The 17,497-nt window shown below is 40.4% G+C and overlaps 1 protein-coding gene across 1 annotated transcript; it reads right to left on the bottom strand.

Annotated features, from left to right (window-relative positions):
* Positions 1-106: 106 nt before the first annotated feature.
* Positions 107-15,716, bottom strand: LOC105922262 (Golgi reassembly-stacking protein 2). Its single transcript, XM_036139276.1, has 10 exons — positions 15,491-15,716; positions 10,159-10,239; positions 9,882-10,085; positions 9,710-9,796; positions 8,496-8,626; positions 4,791-4,917; positions 4,550-4,682; positions 4,320-4,403; positions 1,864-1,977; positions 107-1,485 (listed from the first exon to the last, which is right to left on the bottom strand). The coding sequence occupies exons 1-10, from the start codon at positions 15,551-15,553 to the stop codon at positions 1,277-1,279; spliced, it is 1,233 nt and encodes a 410-aa protein (XP_035995169.1). The 5' UTR covers positions 15,554-15,716; the 3' UTR covers positions 107-1,276.
* Between the last annotated feature and the right edge of the window lie 1,781 nt (positions 15,717-17,497).

Below are 17,497 nucleotides of genomic sequence, written 5' to 3'. Positions count from 1 at the left end.
CCATGATGGTTTTAGGCCAGAGGTGTCCAGAGCGCAGCCTGGGGGCCATTGGCAGCCCCTGGACTGCAATTCAAGAAGGGTTTAGACACACAGCACAGGCGGTTGGTTTGACATTTTATTTTAAATTAGGACAAAATTAGAGAAGTTGGGTACAACGTGAAAGAATGTTTTTTAATAACCACACTTTTTCCATTTGCTTTAATTTCATATCAAACAGGACCGTATATCAAATTACTCCCAACTCAGACTTGGATGCAACAAAATCTACTTTTAATTAATTTACTCAAATTGTCTAAATACAGCAAGCCTTTTCAAAGAAAAACCCAAAACCAGTTCTTATCTCTGAGAACAGAGAGAAAACTTTAAGTCGAGCAGACAGAACTTGCAGACTGGATGGCCATCTTTTAATAAGGCAAATGTGGAAAAACCCATTTAAAGTTTGGATCCACAATGATAGAGAATATTTCAGATTTTCTGTAGAAAATATCAACTATTTTGCAGAAGAGGGGAAAACATTTTTTTTATTTAACCCTCGTATTTATGGGCCTCATTTAACAATTTTGACCCGTGTAACAAAATGGACACGTTTTTTTAATATATAGTTTTATTTATCTGAGGAACTTTGTGGTTTCATCAGCTTTAAGCCATTTATTGAAATTAATAGAAAAAACATTTAATGTGTTCATTAGTAATTAATGAGTTTCACTTATAGATTGAATTGAGTTAAACATGTGTGGTCTCTCTCAGGTGCGTACCACCACCTTCTGGCTGTGTTTGGAACTGCATTTCCTCCAATTAACGCCAAAAGAACCAGGAGTAACCAGAAGAACATCCAGTCAAGATTATCTCAAACTTTACTCTTTTGTTTTGCAGTCAAAGATGGTTTTACAACAACAGTGCAAACAAACCCAAAAAGTCCTCAGCAGCTCAACTTTGAGATTTTTAATCTTCCTCTTGATTCGTTTTCAGTAAGTCGAACCACTAAAATGAAATGATACTGACATCCACACGTGTTTACCCAAATTCTTTTGATGGGATTCTGAGAAAAGTGAAAATGCATAGTACCAGCACTGAGTTGTTTTTGTGAAAAAAAAAAAAAAAGGTTTTAAGTTAGCTGAAGGATCTCACTCTAGCCGTGTGTGTCTTCAGTATCCTCCAGGAGCTCGTATGCAAACAAAGTTCAGATTGTTGTAAAAGACCCATTCGTCAGCAGCGACTGCTCGTGTCGTGGAAGGACTGTGGAGGCAGGGCGTCATCTTTTACGAGTTGCTCCGTGCTAAGAGGAGTCCACGGTCACTGTGAAATTCGCTGATCCGGAGTCGGACACTGATGAATGATTGGGGGCTTTGGTGGGTGAACCGTTCATACGGATGGTAGAAGAGGGATGTAGGCTGGGGTGGGAATTAACAGCGACGGTTGGATAAATGAAGTCGAGAGGAGGCGTAACACTGGAAGCTGCGGCCGGCAGGTTGAGTGGAGGAAGACCTGCAGAGAGTGACGGAAACAAGGTTTTACTAAGGAAAATAAAACTGCAATTTGAAGTAACCTGAATACAAATTGAGCGCTGTTTTATTTCGATTGCCTAATTTTAATATCAGAGGATCTGTGTAAACAAAATCCAGCTTTCAGATGATTTCATTAAGGGGGAACAAGCTGTCCGAACGAACGGGTTTAGTCAAATATTTATGAGTAACCTCAGTTTTAAATTTAATTAAATAAAGACCTGCAAAAATCAACATGAAGTAGGCAACAGATTTCAAAAAGAAACATCATGCCCCAATCTAAAGAAATAAAGAAGAAAAACGAACATCGGTGTGAAACGGCTAACTTCAAGCAACAACCACAAGAAAGAACAGAACATACCTTCATGCTGTATCCCAAGTACAGGCGGCAGAACATGAGCCACATTTGGCAAGGTAGTGTTTAGGTTTGGGAAACTGGAAAAGGCGGGAACACCTCCAGGAAGGGCAATCAGGCCTGAGCGACAGATTTCATAGCAGGTTTAGACAAAGCTTAGAGTACATTTGCTAACAAATACAGCTGTGATCAGTTTTTTTCCCCACACACACACTGCAATTTAAGTTTTTGGTAAAACAGTATCCACACTCGACCGGCATTCGACCGTGTCCCCCGAGGGATCCTGTGGGGGGTACTCCGGGAGTATGGAGTACCGGACCCTTTAATAAGGGCTGTCAGGTCTCTGTACGACCGGTGTCAGAGTCTGGTCCGCATTGCCGGCAGTAAGTCGGACTCGTTTCCGGTGAGAGTTGGACTCCGCCAAGGTTGCCCTTTGTCACCGATTCTGTTCATAACTTTTATGGACAGAATTTCTAGGCGCAGCCAAGGTGTTGAGGGGATCCGCTTTGGTGGCCTTAGGATTGCGTCTCTGCTATTCGCGGATGACGTGGTCCTGTTGGCTTCATCAGGGCGTGATCTACAGCTCTCACTGGAGCGGTTCGCAGCCGAGTGCGAAGCGGCCGGGATGAAAATCAGTGCCTCCAAATCCGAGACCATGGTCTTGAACCGGAAAAGGGTAGAGTGCCTTCTCCGAGTTGGGGAGGATGTGCTGCCCCTAGTGGAGGAGTTCAAGTATCTTGGGGTCTTGTTCACGAATGAGGGGAGGATGGAGCGGGAGATTGACAGGCGGATTGGTGCAGCGTCTGCTGTGAAGCGGGCGCTGTACCGATCCGTTGTGGTGAAGAGAGAGCTGAGCCAAAAGGCGAAGCTCTCGATTTACCGGTCGATCTACGTTCCTACCCTCATCTATGGTCACGAGCTTTGGGTCGTGACCGAAAGAACGAGATCCCGGATACAAGCGGCTGAAATGAGTTTTCTCCGTAGTGTGTCTGGGCTCTCCCTTAGAGATAGGGTGAGGAGCTCAGTCATCCGGGGAGGACTCAGAGTAGAGCCGCTGCTCCTCCACGTCGAGAGGAGCCAGTTGAGGTGGCTCGGGCATCTGGTCAGGATGCCTCCTGGACGCCTCCCTGGTGAGGTGTTCCGGGCACGTCCCACCGGGAGGAGGCCCAGGGAAAGACCCAGGACACGCTGGAGGGACTATGTCTCCCGGCTGGCCTGGGAACGCCTTGAGATTCCTCCTGAGGAGCTGGCCCAAGTGGCCGGGGAGAGGGACGTCTGGGCCTCCCTACTGAAGCTGCTACCCCCGACCCCGGATAAGCGGAAGACAACGGACGGACGGACGGAGTATCCACACTAGCAGCTGTTTAGGATGGGGGGGGGGGATTAAACAGCTCAACACAACTAATATTAAACAGGTTTCTCCACATTCAACATAAAATACCATTTGATGACAATTGCACTCTCAGAACCGTTTAACCCCTTCATGACAAGAGAACCGTTCTGCTGTTATGAAATGCTGCAAACATGCAGACCTCTTCTGAAACCAAGCCTGGGAGAACATTAAGACAAGCTTATTGTCCCGTTGTAAAGACCCTTTGCTTCACACAATGCAAGATTCCAGCGCCGGAGCATCACTGGCCCACCACCAAGCTTTAAAGTGGACAAGGTCTGCTTTTCAGTGTGTTTCATTCTTCCTCCAGACGTCCTGCGGAGGCTTCAAAGGTTCCAGTTTTGTTTTCTTGCTTTACAGAAACCAGAATCTCTTCTGCTCATTCGTATAGCGGTGAGCAAATTAGAGCTGACTTCTTGTGCTTTGGGGTCAGCAGAGGAAATTCCCAGGAATCTTTTGCCAGACACTGATGCCTTGCCATCTTTTTAAAATAATTTTCCTTGTCCGTGGCCAGCAAAGATACATTCTCCAAACCTCTTGGACAATTCTCTTGACCTGGCAGTGTGGTTAAACATGCTGTTGAATGTAACCAGTTCTGGTATATGCCGTATTCTCAAGTACACCTGATGTAGTTAATGAAGCCCTTCATTAGTTTTCCATTTAACCCCGGGGTTCACAAATTACACATACAAACATTTAGCATTTTGCCAGTAAACCCTACACTGCAAAAACGGAACTAGAAATAGGTAAAATATTCTTTAAAATGAATGTATTTGTCCTTGATTTGAGCAGGCAAATAAGATGATTTGCCAATGGAATAAGATATTTGCACTTAAAATAGGAACAATCCATCTCCATCGTCTTATTTCAAGTGCAGGATGTCTAATCTTATTTTAGGGGTCAAAATACTCATTCCGTTGGCAGATCATCTTATTTACTTGCTCAAATCAAGGATAAATACACTAACTTTAAGAACATTTTACTTATTTTTAGATCTGATTTTGCAGTGTAATTTACTGCCGTGGGTTGAATACTTTTAGGTTAGATGTGATGTAAAAGCAAGTTTACAAACCTGGCTGTGTAGCCGCACCGTTGACAAGCAGAGGAAGGGTGTGTGTGGGGATCCCATGGTTGGGCGGTGGGATAATGGGATTTCCTAAAACAACAGGAGGGTTGTGTAACATGTTAAGAGTGGCCGGAGGGGAAGGATCCATCTGATATGACTGGTAACTCCAGGATTGGTTTAGATCTTCCATTAATATCAAGCTTCTTTAAATGTCTAAGAGTGATGAGCGGCGTTACCTGTGGGTGGGTTGACGAGGACAGCCGTTGGCTCAGAGCTGACTGACAAGCTGCTGAGAGGCTGCTCTAATCCGGTTGGAGCAGAAGACGAGACAACAACTGGAACGGTTGGAATGACAGCAGAGAGTTGGACCTGGTAATTCAGAATTTCTTTATCTCTAAATGTCAACAACATCTGGGGAAAAAAAACAAGTATCCTTTTTTTTCTGCTTGGAGTTGCCTCATGAACGTGTTAACCTACCTCTGTGTAGCCATCCTTCGGTGTGTAAGGCGCTTGGTTGTGGTTTTGTGCAGGGGAACGGTGTTTTTTTTCCTCTTTATGCGTCGGTATCCGGTGGAGGTAACCAAACCCAATCTTACATCCGAGACTGCGGGAACACAAATGCAGAGAAAGTGGCTGAACAGCTGAAGAAAGATACCATCGTTTAGAAGTGGTGTTTTTTTTTAGTTTTCCACAAAAAAAGGTCCTTAAACAAATCAAACCTATATTAAAACTAAATAATTAACCCAAACTTTGAACGCAAAACAACACTTTTTAATAATTTAACATTTTAATTGTTTCAAATTAGATCCTGTCACAGGCTGAGGGAGAACTTCAACTAAAAACATATACTAAAGATAATTTTCTTTCTGAAACCACGGTACACTGCAAAAAGGGAACTAAAAGTAAGTAAAATTTTCTTGAATTAAGTGTATTTGTCCTTGATTTGAGCAGGCGAGTTAAATTATCTGCCAACTGAATAAGAGTTTTGCACTTAAAATAGGAACATCACATCTCCATCATCTTGTTTCAAGTGCAGTATATCTAATTATCTTATTTTAAGGCTAAAAATACTCATTCCATTGGCAGATAATCTTATTTACCCGTTCAAATCAAGGACAAATACACTGATTTCAAGAAAATTGTACTTACTTCTAGTTTCCTTTCTGTATTGTATTTGTAATTAGTTTTAAACATTGCCAGGCTCTGACTTGTTACCGTCGTCAGCCGTGTTGAAATCGTACACCGAAGATTGCAGACTTTGGGACATGCAGTGGTGTATCAGATGGAAAAAGATAATCAACTACACATAGAAAACATGTTTTCATTTGTTTTGTATTTGTTTTTATAACCTGCTGTGATGATATGCACACTTCATACATGCACCATGTTTACATGTTGCTGAGAACTTTGAGTGGAAAAGGAATAGAAAATCTACATAATGCTATTTTACGTGATTTTTAATGCCAAATTAACGAAAATATCTATTTTTTTCCCTGAACCAATTAGCAGGTTCTTAAACTGACTGGCGTGATGCGTGAAGAAGGAACAGCCCTTCTTTGGGAAGACTTCGTCCCCAAGCTGCTGCCTATTAGATGGTTCTTCTATGCTGACAGAACAACTAATGCTACATCGCTCTTTAAAAGATGTCGAGCTTTACAGGAGAACCACAGAGGAAATTTCCCTCATACCACCCCGAATAGGGGACGAAGCTGGCAAATGTGTCTCTGTGCATGAGAAAGGTGCCACAGATCTGTTTATTGATGCAATTATTGCTTTATATGTTTCATAGAGACCGATGGTAATGTCGAATTCGCAATGTAAGAAAAAAAATGCTGTTATTTAGTTGCTAAAAAGTGTAATACAAAAAATAATGAAACCTGTTTGACAAGATGAAGTAGGCAAAAGATTTAAAAAAACAAAACAACATGCCCCCACTAAAGAAAAATAATTTCTATTGGTGTGGATAAAAAGTTAGGAAGCCATTTCTAAAGCTTTGGGACTCCAAGGAGAAATAGTGGAAACAAAAATATGTTAATGAACTGAGTGAGTAATGAGTAACTGGCCAGCCAAAATTACTTCAGCAGTGCATCGGCAAGTCATCCAGGAAGTGTGCAAAGCATGCATGTATAATTATGCATAATACATCACCGACAGAATGCAGGTATAAAAAACACAAAGTGCAAAGTAAGATCAGCTAACTGGCTGAGGAGACGAGGAGGATGAAGAAAAGAATGAGGATGAAGAAGACGACTAAAGACTGGAGTATAAACATTTTTGTTTGTTAAGTAAGTGTTTTTGTGAGAGTGCTACTTTGTATTTTTCATCCTTGCATAGAAAAGAAAAGAGTACTTGTTTTCCCTGAATATTATTTCAGATTTGTGTTTATCTGTCCAGTATGACTCAAAAAGTGAGCTCTTATTGTTACAGGTTAGTTTTCTAATCCAGAAGAGTCATTATTTCTATCCTCTTTATTTACGTCTAGAGATTTAAAAGTCACTTTTATCCTTGTTGACTAATGAAAGCCTTTCTAAAGTTTGCTATTTAACTATTATTTGTATACACACAGAAAAGGCATACTTTAAATATGTTAAAATAATAAGTCTTCTTTAGGGAAACAGGGTATCCTTAAAACGTCTCAACTGGCTCAATTGTCCTTTCTTTTTGGCAAATCAGAATACGGTCACCAAATGGTATGCTGTGCTTTTCCATGTTATGATATGCTATGTTATAACACATTTAGCTAAGTTATGCAATGCCAATTTATGTAATTTACTGCATTCTATTTTGCCATTTTATGTCATGCTATGCTTTATGTTTGTGTCAAGTTTGAAACTTTTATGTGACGGTCATACTCAGAGTTGGGTTCTAGATATAGAACTGAGGAGCAAGTGTACACTGTTCGGCCAGAACATTATGACCATCTGACTAAAACTCCCGTTGGCCCATACAATGAGTTCTGACAGCCTTTCTATCAAAACCAGCCATAACCATTTCATCACATTCGCAACTTTTCTCCTGCTAACATCTGAACTGTGAGTAGACAATGATCACTTGTGGCCTCATATACCCCAACACAAAACAGAAACTATTATGGACAGACAGTCGGTGAGACTTAGTTCACCTGTCAGAGGTCATAATGATTTGCTTTATTTTCTGCTGGAATATGGAAGGAACCATCGGATGTACAGCTTTATCTGAGAACCTGTCTCCCGTCTCTAAACGTCTCCATGAAAGGATGCAACGACGAGTTCTGGGATGAACGCACAGCAGATAAAACAGGGGTCGCAGGTTCCCCTCATGTCAGTAATTTTAGCCTTTTCTTTATAATCCAGCAATTGTTTGTTTTACTTTAAGTCTTGATGTATTCTATTCTTAAAACGTCTGCTTTTCTCATAAGCGCTGCAAGCATTCCTTGAAAGTCAGCTGGCGGATGAACTGGGTCAAAACGACGACGGAGAAAAGTGGGAGGAGTTTTCAAAGGATGGGCCAGCAGGTGGAATTTCAAAGGGATCTGATAGGATGATGTGCAAATATTTACGACATAAGCTACCAGATATCCCCCTCTGGTTAGTTGAAGCCTAGATTTTTATCCTATCCAGAAGAATCACTAAGTTAAGTCGTTATTTAAGATAATATTCCTATATTGGCAGCTAACTCATAAATTGGTCACATCGTCAAAGGAGGCGTCAACCATTCTCACCGGCGGAGGAGAACAGGACATTCCAGGTATGTGCTGCTTGATGAACCAGTTGTCAAATAGCACGCTGTCAGCGATGGGTGTCTTACTTAGGCATTTCTATTAGCCGTGTCTTTCTGTTGCACAAAGGATCAGCTTGAAGAAAACTGACTAAGCAGGGGAGTGCCTTTCTATTCATAGATAATGGTAGTGGAGGAAATCAGGCTTGTGCACTTGAGAAAGAGTTCACGATGACTGAGTTTCAGGGGAGACACCATATGTAAGTTTCAGACATGATACAGACAGTTGTCATCCATCGGGTCCTTAAAGATTCAAGAATAAGAGTCAGATTTGCAACAGAAACAATTAGGTTTTATGCCTTTTATTGTTTCTTAATGAAATGATCAGCAAGACAATCTTGCCGAGGGTGTTTTTTGTTTTGTTTGCTCTTAAAGGGGCCCCCGAAAAAAAGGGTACGTGCATCATTTTCTCTGCGAGTATCGTACCTGCCCTCTCCTCCCCAGTCCGAGTTTGGGGTGATGACGACCTCGCGGCAGTTGTCCGCGTCTGTGTTGTAAACGTACAGCTTCAGCTCCTTTCCTTCATGCGCTTCAACGAGGGAGAACAGGTCTTCGCTCTGTTCAGGGAGCAAAGACACAGATCAGCTATAAATAAGCTGAACATTTGATCTAAAGTGTCTTAAATAAAAAAAGTACCAAATCTTCACATCACGTCTTCACATTTTGCCGCGTTACAACCAGAAAACTGCGAGCGTGTGATGTGTTAGAACAAAACAATGTCGCGCACAACTGCTGGGTGGAAGAAAAAGGGACAGAAAATGTGGCCTGCATTTCTTTCCACTCCCATCCCACTTACTCTGTTGCCAATAAATAAACCCAATGGGAGCAAGTGACCTCAGAGGTTACCAAAAAAGTAATTAAGAGTCCACCTGAGTGTATCTACCTGTGGTGCCAAGACACGACCGTCCACCTAAACTGACAGGCTGGCCAGGAGTCTCTTGGTAACTTTGGAGGAGCTGCAGTAGTTTTTGGAACAAGTGGCAAGAAGAAAGATATTGTTTGAAGAGGGTCATGAAAATTATTCCAGCTGTTTTCAACAACGGCAACGGCATTAATGAAGGTGGTCAGATAACTTTTTGGGCTACATGCAAAAAGGACTCCGTAGGACAATGTGCACTGCCTTGGTTACACGAGCTACACTGAAGCTGATCAGAGCTGATGGGAAGTTGACTGGAGATACACACGGGTGCAATCCGTGAAGAAAGCCAGTTGGAGGTTCACCTTCCAGAAGGACAACACTAAACGTAGAGTCCAGAGCTACGATGAAACGCTTCGGATCACAGCATATCCACGTGTTAGGATGGTCCAGTCAAAGTCCAGACATAAATCCAACTGAGAATCTGTGAGAAGTGATGTTCTCAAATGCTCGTCGACAAACTATTTCGCAGCGATGAATGGGCATAAAATTCATTCTGCAGACGTGAAAAAGCTGGAAAAGCCACTTTTCAGCTGCTAAACTCGGAAAAACCATGTATACTTTTTGCTTCAATTCCCAGTTGTGCACGACTCCGTTGGTCTGACACAAATACTCGATAGAAAATACTGATGTCTGCAGTGGTTGTGCAACAAAGTGTAAAAGGATTAAAGTAGTCTGAAGGGCTTTGCGAGCCACTGTACACATTACATCCAATCACGCATACCTCACGCATGGCCGAGTCCGCTCCGATGATGTAGTCAACGTAAGGCGTCAAACCAGCCAGGCCGGCAGGAGAGTTTGGCTCCACCTCCTCAAATTAAAACAGCACACACAAACACGTTAATTGAAGAGATCTGACGGGGGGAACAGAGCTTCGACGAGAGCCGCATACTCACCAAGACGTGCCAAACATTTTGATTGGCCCGCTCAAAGCTGCAGAAGCGGATGCTGAGACCCAGAAGGCCCTGGCCGCCCCACGCGTTGCTGGGCCTGATGGTCGTCTCCCGCACGGTCTGCGTCCTGCTGTTGTACAGCAGCATCTTCACAGACCTCTCCACGTTCATTTTCAGCAGCTCTTTCAGCGTGTCGTTGTCCCTGTTCTGTTAGAGACACACTTCAGTCGCGTCACCGTTCAGCAGGACAGTTTTACGCACCCGGCAGAAAGAAACCTACCAGTCTGGTGTCACAAACGGAGATGATAAAATCAAAGAATGGCTCCAGTCCTGCGTGATAACCCGGGGAATGCTCTTGCACCTGAAAAGGTCAGAGGATTTTTCAGTTCACGAACACTCGTATGAAAATAGAGCGATAAGGAATGAAGACATACAACCATCAGGACGACGTCTTCAAACAGTCCCAACATTACATCCCGTTTTGATATGCATGTTTTGTGTCACAGCAACAAAGAGAAGATCCAACATGCTTTCCCACACAGCTTTAGTTTAAGTTTTATCTGATAAAAAGGGATTATTAGAAGTGACCTCTGTGAGGCTTAAGCATCAGGATGCACAAATGTTTAAAAGTAATTATGTCGCTGTTAATTGAGCAAAGGTTATTACATTTGAATCAATAGAGACTGGAGAAAGATGAAAACAGTATATTTAGCATTAGTTGGTTAGCGCATTAACCAGTGAAAGAAGTGAGCCACGATAAGGTCACAGGCAACGCTGCACTTACGTAAATATAGAAAGTGTCGTGTGAAAATCACATCATGTTTCCCACATGCAGATCTACCTCTGGCATGTTGTTACTCAAAGTGTTCGCTTTCTGTAAATTGTTATCATTCCTTGACATCTCCGGGAAGGAAATTTTGCTCGCCCTGCTTTGCCCTGTTGGTTTAGTCCAATGACGTCTGCAGAAATTTGTTTCAGCACATTTTGCTTTAGTTAAAAAGGCCTAGCGAGGCCAGGGTCAGGCTCTGGAATGGGTCGTTTGAATAACTTAAACTCTTCCTATTTCTAAGATTTTGGACGAAAGTTTAAATTTATTTAGATAATTAGGCCTCACGGTGTGTCTTGGACATAATGACATGTTCTCAGATTAAATGTCCGTCTATTTTAGAGACTATATGACATTTGCTAAACATAATATCAGAGTTTTGTTTGACTTTTGCCTCCCATCTGTCCTGTGCGTTTGACGACTGGGAAAGGAGCGCTGTGATTGGCTGAATATGATAGCGTGAGCAGGAACTGCTTGGACTCCTAAAAACATCCCAAGAAAATGGTTTGTTATTGTTGTTGCGTATTAGACCTATGTGGTACCTGTAACATGCTGTTTCAGTGCTCTAAAAATTACATTCATAAACCTTAAGTGGACATGTGGAAAAGTTAGGGAAGCACCACAAAATACTATTTTCTTAGATGTTCACCTATCGACATCTGATTTTATTCTTTACTTATCTCTGAAAAAGGGATTGAACTGCACTCAAACAAAAACAGACCAGTTTTTACTCAAACAAATTATATGAATTAAAATATTTTGAGGAAAAAGTTAGGAAACCCTACACCACTAAGTGCTAGCGTTAGCTGCTTTAGCTGGAATCTTGTAGCCATCTACTAGTTTCTGACATCGTTCTGAGGAAGGTTTCCCTCGTCTGGGTCCCTGAGTAAGAACCGTAGCTCCAGAATGTTCCCCGGGTGCCGCAGTGATAAATCACTGATCCCCAAAAAGGAATGGGTTAAATCCAAAAGGCGAATGTCACTGAAATGTATGTTTTAATTAGGGCTGGGTAATAAATGCACGGCATTTGGGGGAGATGTGGGCAGACAAAAGGATTCAGCCTCTCAACCTCTCACGGCTAAGCTAAGCAAGGTTGGTGATAGGGCTAAGCTCTTTTTAAAGGATAAACGTATACGTTTAAATAGGGTTAGGGTTACAATTTAAATTCAGCCTTTTGCCCCTGATCTTTATTTGTAATAAAAAATAAAAAAAATAAAGAATTATTTATATTGACTGGTGTGGAAGACTCATATTGCGATACATTTTTCAGCCATATCGCACAAGCCTATTGTAATGACAAGATTTTCATCATTATAATTGTTTCAAGTTACCCTATAAGAACTCAGTGAGATCAAGAGCTGGGCGTTGGCCCAATTCTCAGCCAGTCCTTAGCTGACTGACATTTTTTGGGTCACTATTATGTTTCAGGGTCCAGTTCTGGTTTGTTTGTTTACAAGTGGTCTCGCGTTTTCCTCAACCACCTTTTGATACGTGGCTGGATTCATGGTGAGCTGGCCCAGTTCTGCTGCAGCAAGGGATACCCAAACCATGAAACCTACACCTCCATGCTTCACTGTTGATTAAAGGTTATTTTCCTTAAGAGTGCTGCAGTTGATTCGCACCAAAAATGCCCTCTGTTCTGGCATTAGACAATTAAATTTTTGACTCATTCGTCCAAAAAAAAAAAACATCATTGCAGGCGTTCTAGTCTTTGTCTCTCTCTGGCAACCCTCAGTCTGGCCTTCAGTTTTTTTCTTTCTTAGAAAGCAAAGATCTCCGAATTTTTTGAGGATTTAAAAAAAAAAATTTCTGGCCAGACTCATAAATTGCTGCAATGTCTTTCTGAAGATTTCAGGTGGCTCTTTTCGATCACCGCATGGCGTTCACTTTGTCAGGGATTAGAAAAGGGCAAACTTCCTTCAAAATGCTGAGTAGCAATGTTCTCATAGCGTGCACCAGATGTGACACACGTGTGATTTTAGCCATTTTAAGCGGGACTAAGTGTGGGGATGTCCCAATTTAGTCCTTGCCAAGAACGGCAATTTGGAAAATAACATTTACAAAACGTTTTAAAAGGGAATTTTCTTTGTTTTTTATTGCTCATTTATAAGAATTAAAACTTTCAGTTTTGTTAAAACTGAACCAAATATTCCTATGTCCAAATATTAAAGGAAAACAAACAGCCTTACAAATTGGGGACCCAATTTTTTCACATGACTGTATGAGTGAAATGATATAGGAGATATTTTTGCAAGAATAATGACCCTGAGTAATGTCAAAAAGTGGAATTTAATCATTTTATTCACTCAAATTTACCTTAAACTATATAGTTTAAGGAGGAAATACATTTAGAGTCTTAACTTTAGATGTCTTTAAACACACATTTCCTTTTTTTAAATAATCTTAAAGCCAACATTGTAGCCGAAATAAGTTTGATTTAACAACAGCTCTAAACTGCATCTACTAATACCTGATAACTCCTGTTTAAAGACAGTGTTGGGTAATATTATATAATTTATTGTATAGTGAAAATATTATCATGCTAAGAATGTGAGCCTAATGCTAAACTCTACATTGGTTTGGTTGTAAATCCCAAGTTTTATAGTATAGTTGGGATTCTTCCTGTTATTTGATTTTTTACCCTCATTGTTGGTTCCTTGAGAGTTTCAACAAACTCATAATTTTGTCTCAAAAGATGATGGAACAAAGCTATTGTCTGCTACTTTAGCATTAACATTGATGTTTTAATTCTTATGATGTTGCAGAGACAGGTTTCAAAGATCTGTTTTTTTTTTTCCTTTTCATTAGTTTATTACGGCAATACTGAATTTCTTGATTTTATCAATATGGGTAATAAAAAGAAATCAAACTAATAACAATAAATAAAGGAAAGTAATAGACACCTGGATCTGAGGCTGAATATTTTAAAACTTTCAAACAGGTTTTGCAGGATTGGAAATAAATATGGCATCTGGCAAGGTTTACTATATTAACTAGTTAGGCAAAAAATCTACAACATTTTTGTTGTAGATTTAAGCTTGAGTATTTTTATTGCATATTCCACTGTACCTAAGTGGATATTGGTGATCGCGAATTCAGATTATTAAGAAACTGAGACATGGAGTTTTATTCACTTCTGGCCTCTAGAATATGCAGGTTTATCTAAAGTCGCTTGTGTTTAGATAGTCGGCAGATTCTTTTTACATCTCATCTCTTCATCTAAAGTGCTTTTGATGTAGATAAATAAGATATTTTCTTTTTTTTTTTTTAAACATTGAAAACACAATCAGTATTTTTATGATTAAGATTATTTTTAAAAAAGTCATCCCTGGTATTTTGTTCTTGTATAATACAACCTAATGTGTTTCAGCTTTCATTCAAATTTCTTAGTTTTGCTAGGGCCATTTAATTATAAAACTTATTTTAGTCAATATTGAAATAGCAACTGTTGGCCTCGATTGCTCCTTGGGTTTGAAAATATGGTGTATTTATTGTTTTTAAATAGCAAAATAAAAGAATACCCGTCAAGGTGTGGCAATCAAAGATCCGAGTTGGATGACTTCCTTCGATTGGCTGTGATTGGTATTGAGCAGATTGGATATCAATATTTTTCCTGCTATTCAATTAATGCATCAAAACTTACATGTTTGACTATTTAAGGTCAAAACATTCATTAACAAGGAACTTGTACTTTGATGTTTTTGTTTCTAAAAGTCTGATAAAAGGTGAGGACAAACTTGTAATTTCTTAAATTCCTATTGGATTTCTAACTACTACCACTATCACTGAACCTACAGCACCTTTATGTGTTATAGCCAGAAGAAAAAAAAAAGAAAAGAAAAGAAAAGCAGAACCACTTTTTTCTCAAAGAGGCAATATTGAATTGATGTGCCAGTCTAATAATTATTTATTTTTCGGTTTGTCATCATTATTTGTAGGCAGAATTGCACAGCCCTTTGTTTTGCTTTCTAATGCTGCATGTGGTCCTAAAGAAAAATATTTAATAAAGAGAGCCCGTCTGACAACACGAAGTAGGCGAAAAGATTTTTTTTAAGCATCACATCTGCCCCTGATGAAAATAAATTGAAGTAGCTACAGGTGAGAGACAAAAACATTTACATTTTTATTAGCCTACAGTTTTCTCAGCTTGACTAAAACTGTATAAATTAATTTGAAATAATCCTGCACACGTAGATTCCACTAGGACTGCACAGCTTTGTGCCTCCGTTCAGTGTGATTTTATATATATATATATATATATATATATATATATATATATATATATATATGGCACTGAACGATCCTGAGAATCGCCTCTATTCAGACTAAAGGTGCGGATAGGACGCACCCTTCTCCATTAGTCATACAGTGGCCCCACCGGTTAGTCTGGCGTCGTGTAGGTGATCTCCCGAGAGGTGCATGGGAATAAATGATGACAACTGAGCAAACAGGCAACAAGCACGTCCAACATGACATTTCAGTCCCCTTTAATGTCCTAAACGCATTTATTTCCTGGCGCGCTTTAATATAAATCCAGAGGGACCCTCCACGTCAGTCTCATCAATCTGCTCCACGTTTAACAGGAGCGGCATTTTTTTTTTAAATTAGATTCACATTTACATTCTCAAGGCAAAGCTTCCTTTAACGGATACATTTATCCATACATGAATCCTCTTTATGCTCCCTGTTAATTGGGTACTCACTGCACCGCAGCGTGAGCTTGCGCCTGCTTTCCAACAGAAGAGCGTAAACCTGAGCGGGGGGGAGACATCACGGCTGCTCTTACCCGGAGGACGTGGTAACCTTCGGATCCTCCGCCGGGGATCTGGACGCTCTGAGAGCCCCCCATCTTCCCCCCGAGTCCGATGGTCAGGGTGGGACACCGGCGCTGGTTCAACTGGCCGCTCCGGGGACAGTCATGTCGTGATTCCTGCTTCCGTCGCGGTGTCCTGCTGCCGCACTTCCTGCGCCGCAGTCCTCCCCTCCTCCCCGGCAGCTGACTGATGACAACATCCCCCGAGCTGTGATGTCACCGACGCCCAGATGAGATGAGCGTGCAGGCGCGCCTCCGTACATGCCATTACCCTTAACAGGTTCATTTGTTTCACTAACTCAAACTGGTTAATTCTCATGGTTATCCCGAGAGCTGATGAAAGTCCAACACTAAGACCAACCCAAAAAAAAAAAAAAAAAAAAGGGTTTTTGATACAAACAGATCATTTTACAGTCTGCACAGGGCTTGTTACCTGATAAGGTTATAGCTATAGAGGCTGGTTGTTCACAGAGTGCTGAATCTAAGCATGCTGGTGGAAAGTTAAGTGGAAGGAAAAAGTGTAAAATATGCAAATGCAACAGAGATGACTGCAGTCTCGAGAAGATTGTGAGGCAAAGCCTCTTCATGAGTTCGGTGGAGATTCGCATCCGCAGAATGTGGCTAGAGTGAGAGTTACGTTTACGACTAGCGGACACCAGAAGCGTCTCACCTGGGCTGGGGACAAGAGACATTCTGCTTTCAGGTCTCTCAGGTCAAAACACATTGCATTTCATTTTGAAAGTAAGGTTTCAGAATTTCCAAGTTGCTACAAATCTGGGGTCAAGTCTGCCGTTTGTGGAGCCCTGTCATCTGCTGGTGTTGGTTCCCTGTGTTTTACAAAGTCTAAGGTCAGTGCAGCAGTTTATCACAAACTTTTAGAGCACATTAACCTTCCCACTGTTAGATATTCTCATTCAGGTCTTTCTCTACTGTTCACATTGTTAAAATAAAATCATAGCATGCTGGTTCTCTGGTAGTTTTGGCAGACAGTAACTTTAAACTTTAACCCAGTGCATGAGACAAAACGGGGAGAAATTAAGTGATTAAATAAATGAGGTGGAGAAAACAGCTTTAATAATATTCCAGCAATTAACCAAAGCTCTCTTAGCAGGATCTTTCTACCTATTGCTTTGGAAGTGATTCAGTTACCTCTATGACATCTAATGTACATTGTATAATTCCCTTTTCTAAGTAAAAAAACTATATATATATATATATATATATATATATATATATATATATATATATATATATATATATATATATATATATATATATATATATATATATATATATATATAATTTAGCTCCAGGTTCTAAGATACTCAGAATCTCAAACGACTTACAACATGATTTTATTCATATCTGCACAAATATGCTTATTATATTTAGGCTTTATCTTTTATCCAATTGTTCATCCCTGTTCGTGAGACAAACCAGTTTATCCTTCTTTTTATAAGGTAGATACTGTTTAGCTTTTTAATCCTAATAATGTCATACAATGTTATTTTATAACCGTCAGAGATCACTTTATTAGTAAACAGAGTATAGCTGCGTGCAATTGAACCTCATAAGGAATCCAGTTGTGCTTTATTCCTATCCTTTAATATTGTTATATTCACAAGAACATTATTGTACATAAATATTGAGTATAAATGCTTATTTTTGGGTCAACATCATGACTTCCATATCCAATGGTGCCACCAGGGTGTGGCCAGGGCTGGCCATGTCCTGATCACCCAACTCACGAGTGTAAATTGTAGTAGGATCAGTTTAGCATTTCATCCCATTACGCACAGCCAGCATAGCAGCCGCTCTGCTTGACCTCCTATCACGCTTTTATATGTATCTGCCAGAATCTACTTTCCCCTAGTGACTGTTTTGTTTTTCAATAAATGAATAAATGTACACCTAATTCCTTATCGTAATATTATTACACATTAAAAAGGAATTGTTGTTCAGCTCAAAATGTTAACTGTA

This window comes from Fundulus heteroclitus, chromosome 7 (assembly GCF_011125445.2).
Source record: "Fundulus heteroclitus isolate FHET01 chromosome 7, MU-UCD_Fhet_4.1, whole genome shotgun sequence".
NCBI classification, from domain to species: Eukaryota; Metazoa; Chordata; class Actinopteri; order Cyprinodontiformes; family Fundulidae; genus Fundulus; species Fundulus heteroclitus.
The sequence above is the reverse complement of the archived record's forward strand: the minus strand, read 5'-3'. Positions and strand labels throughout refer to the sequence as shown.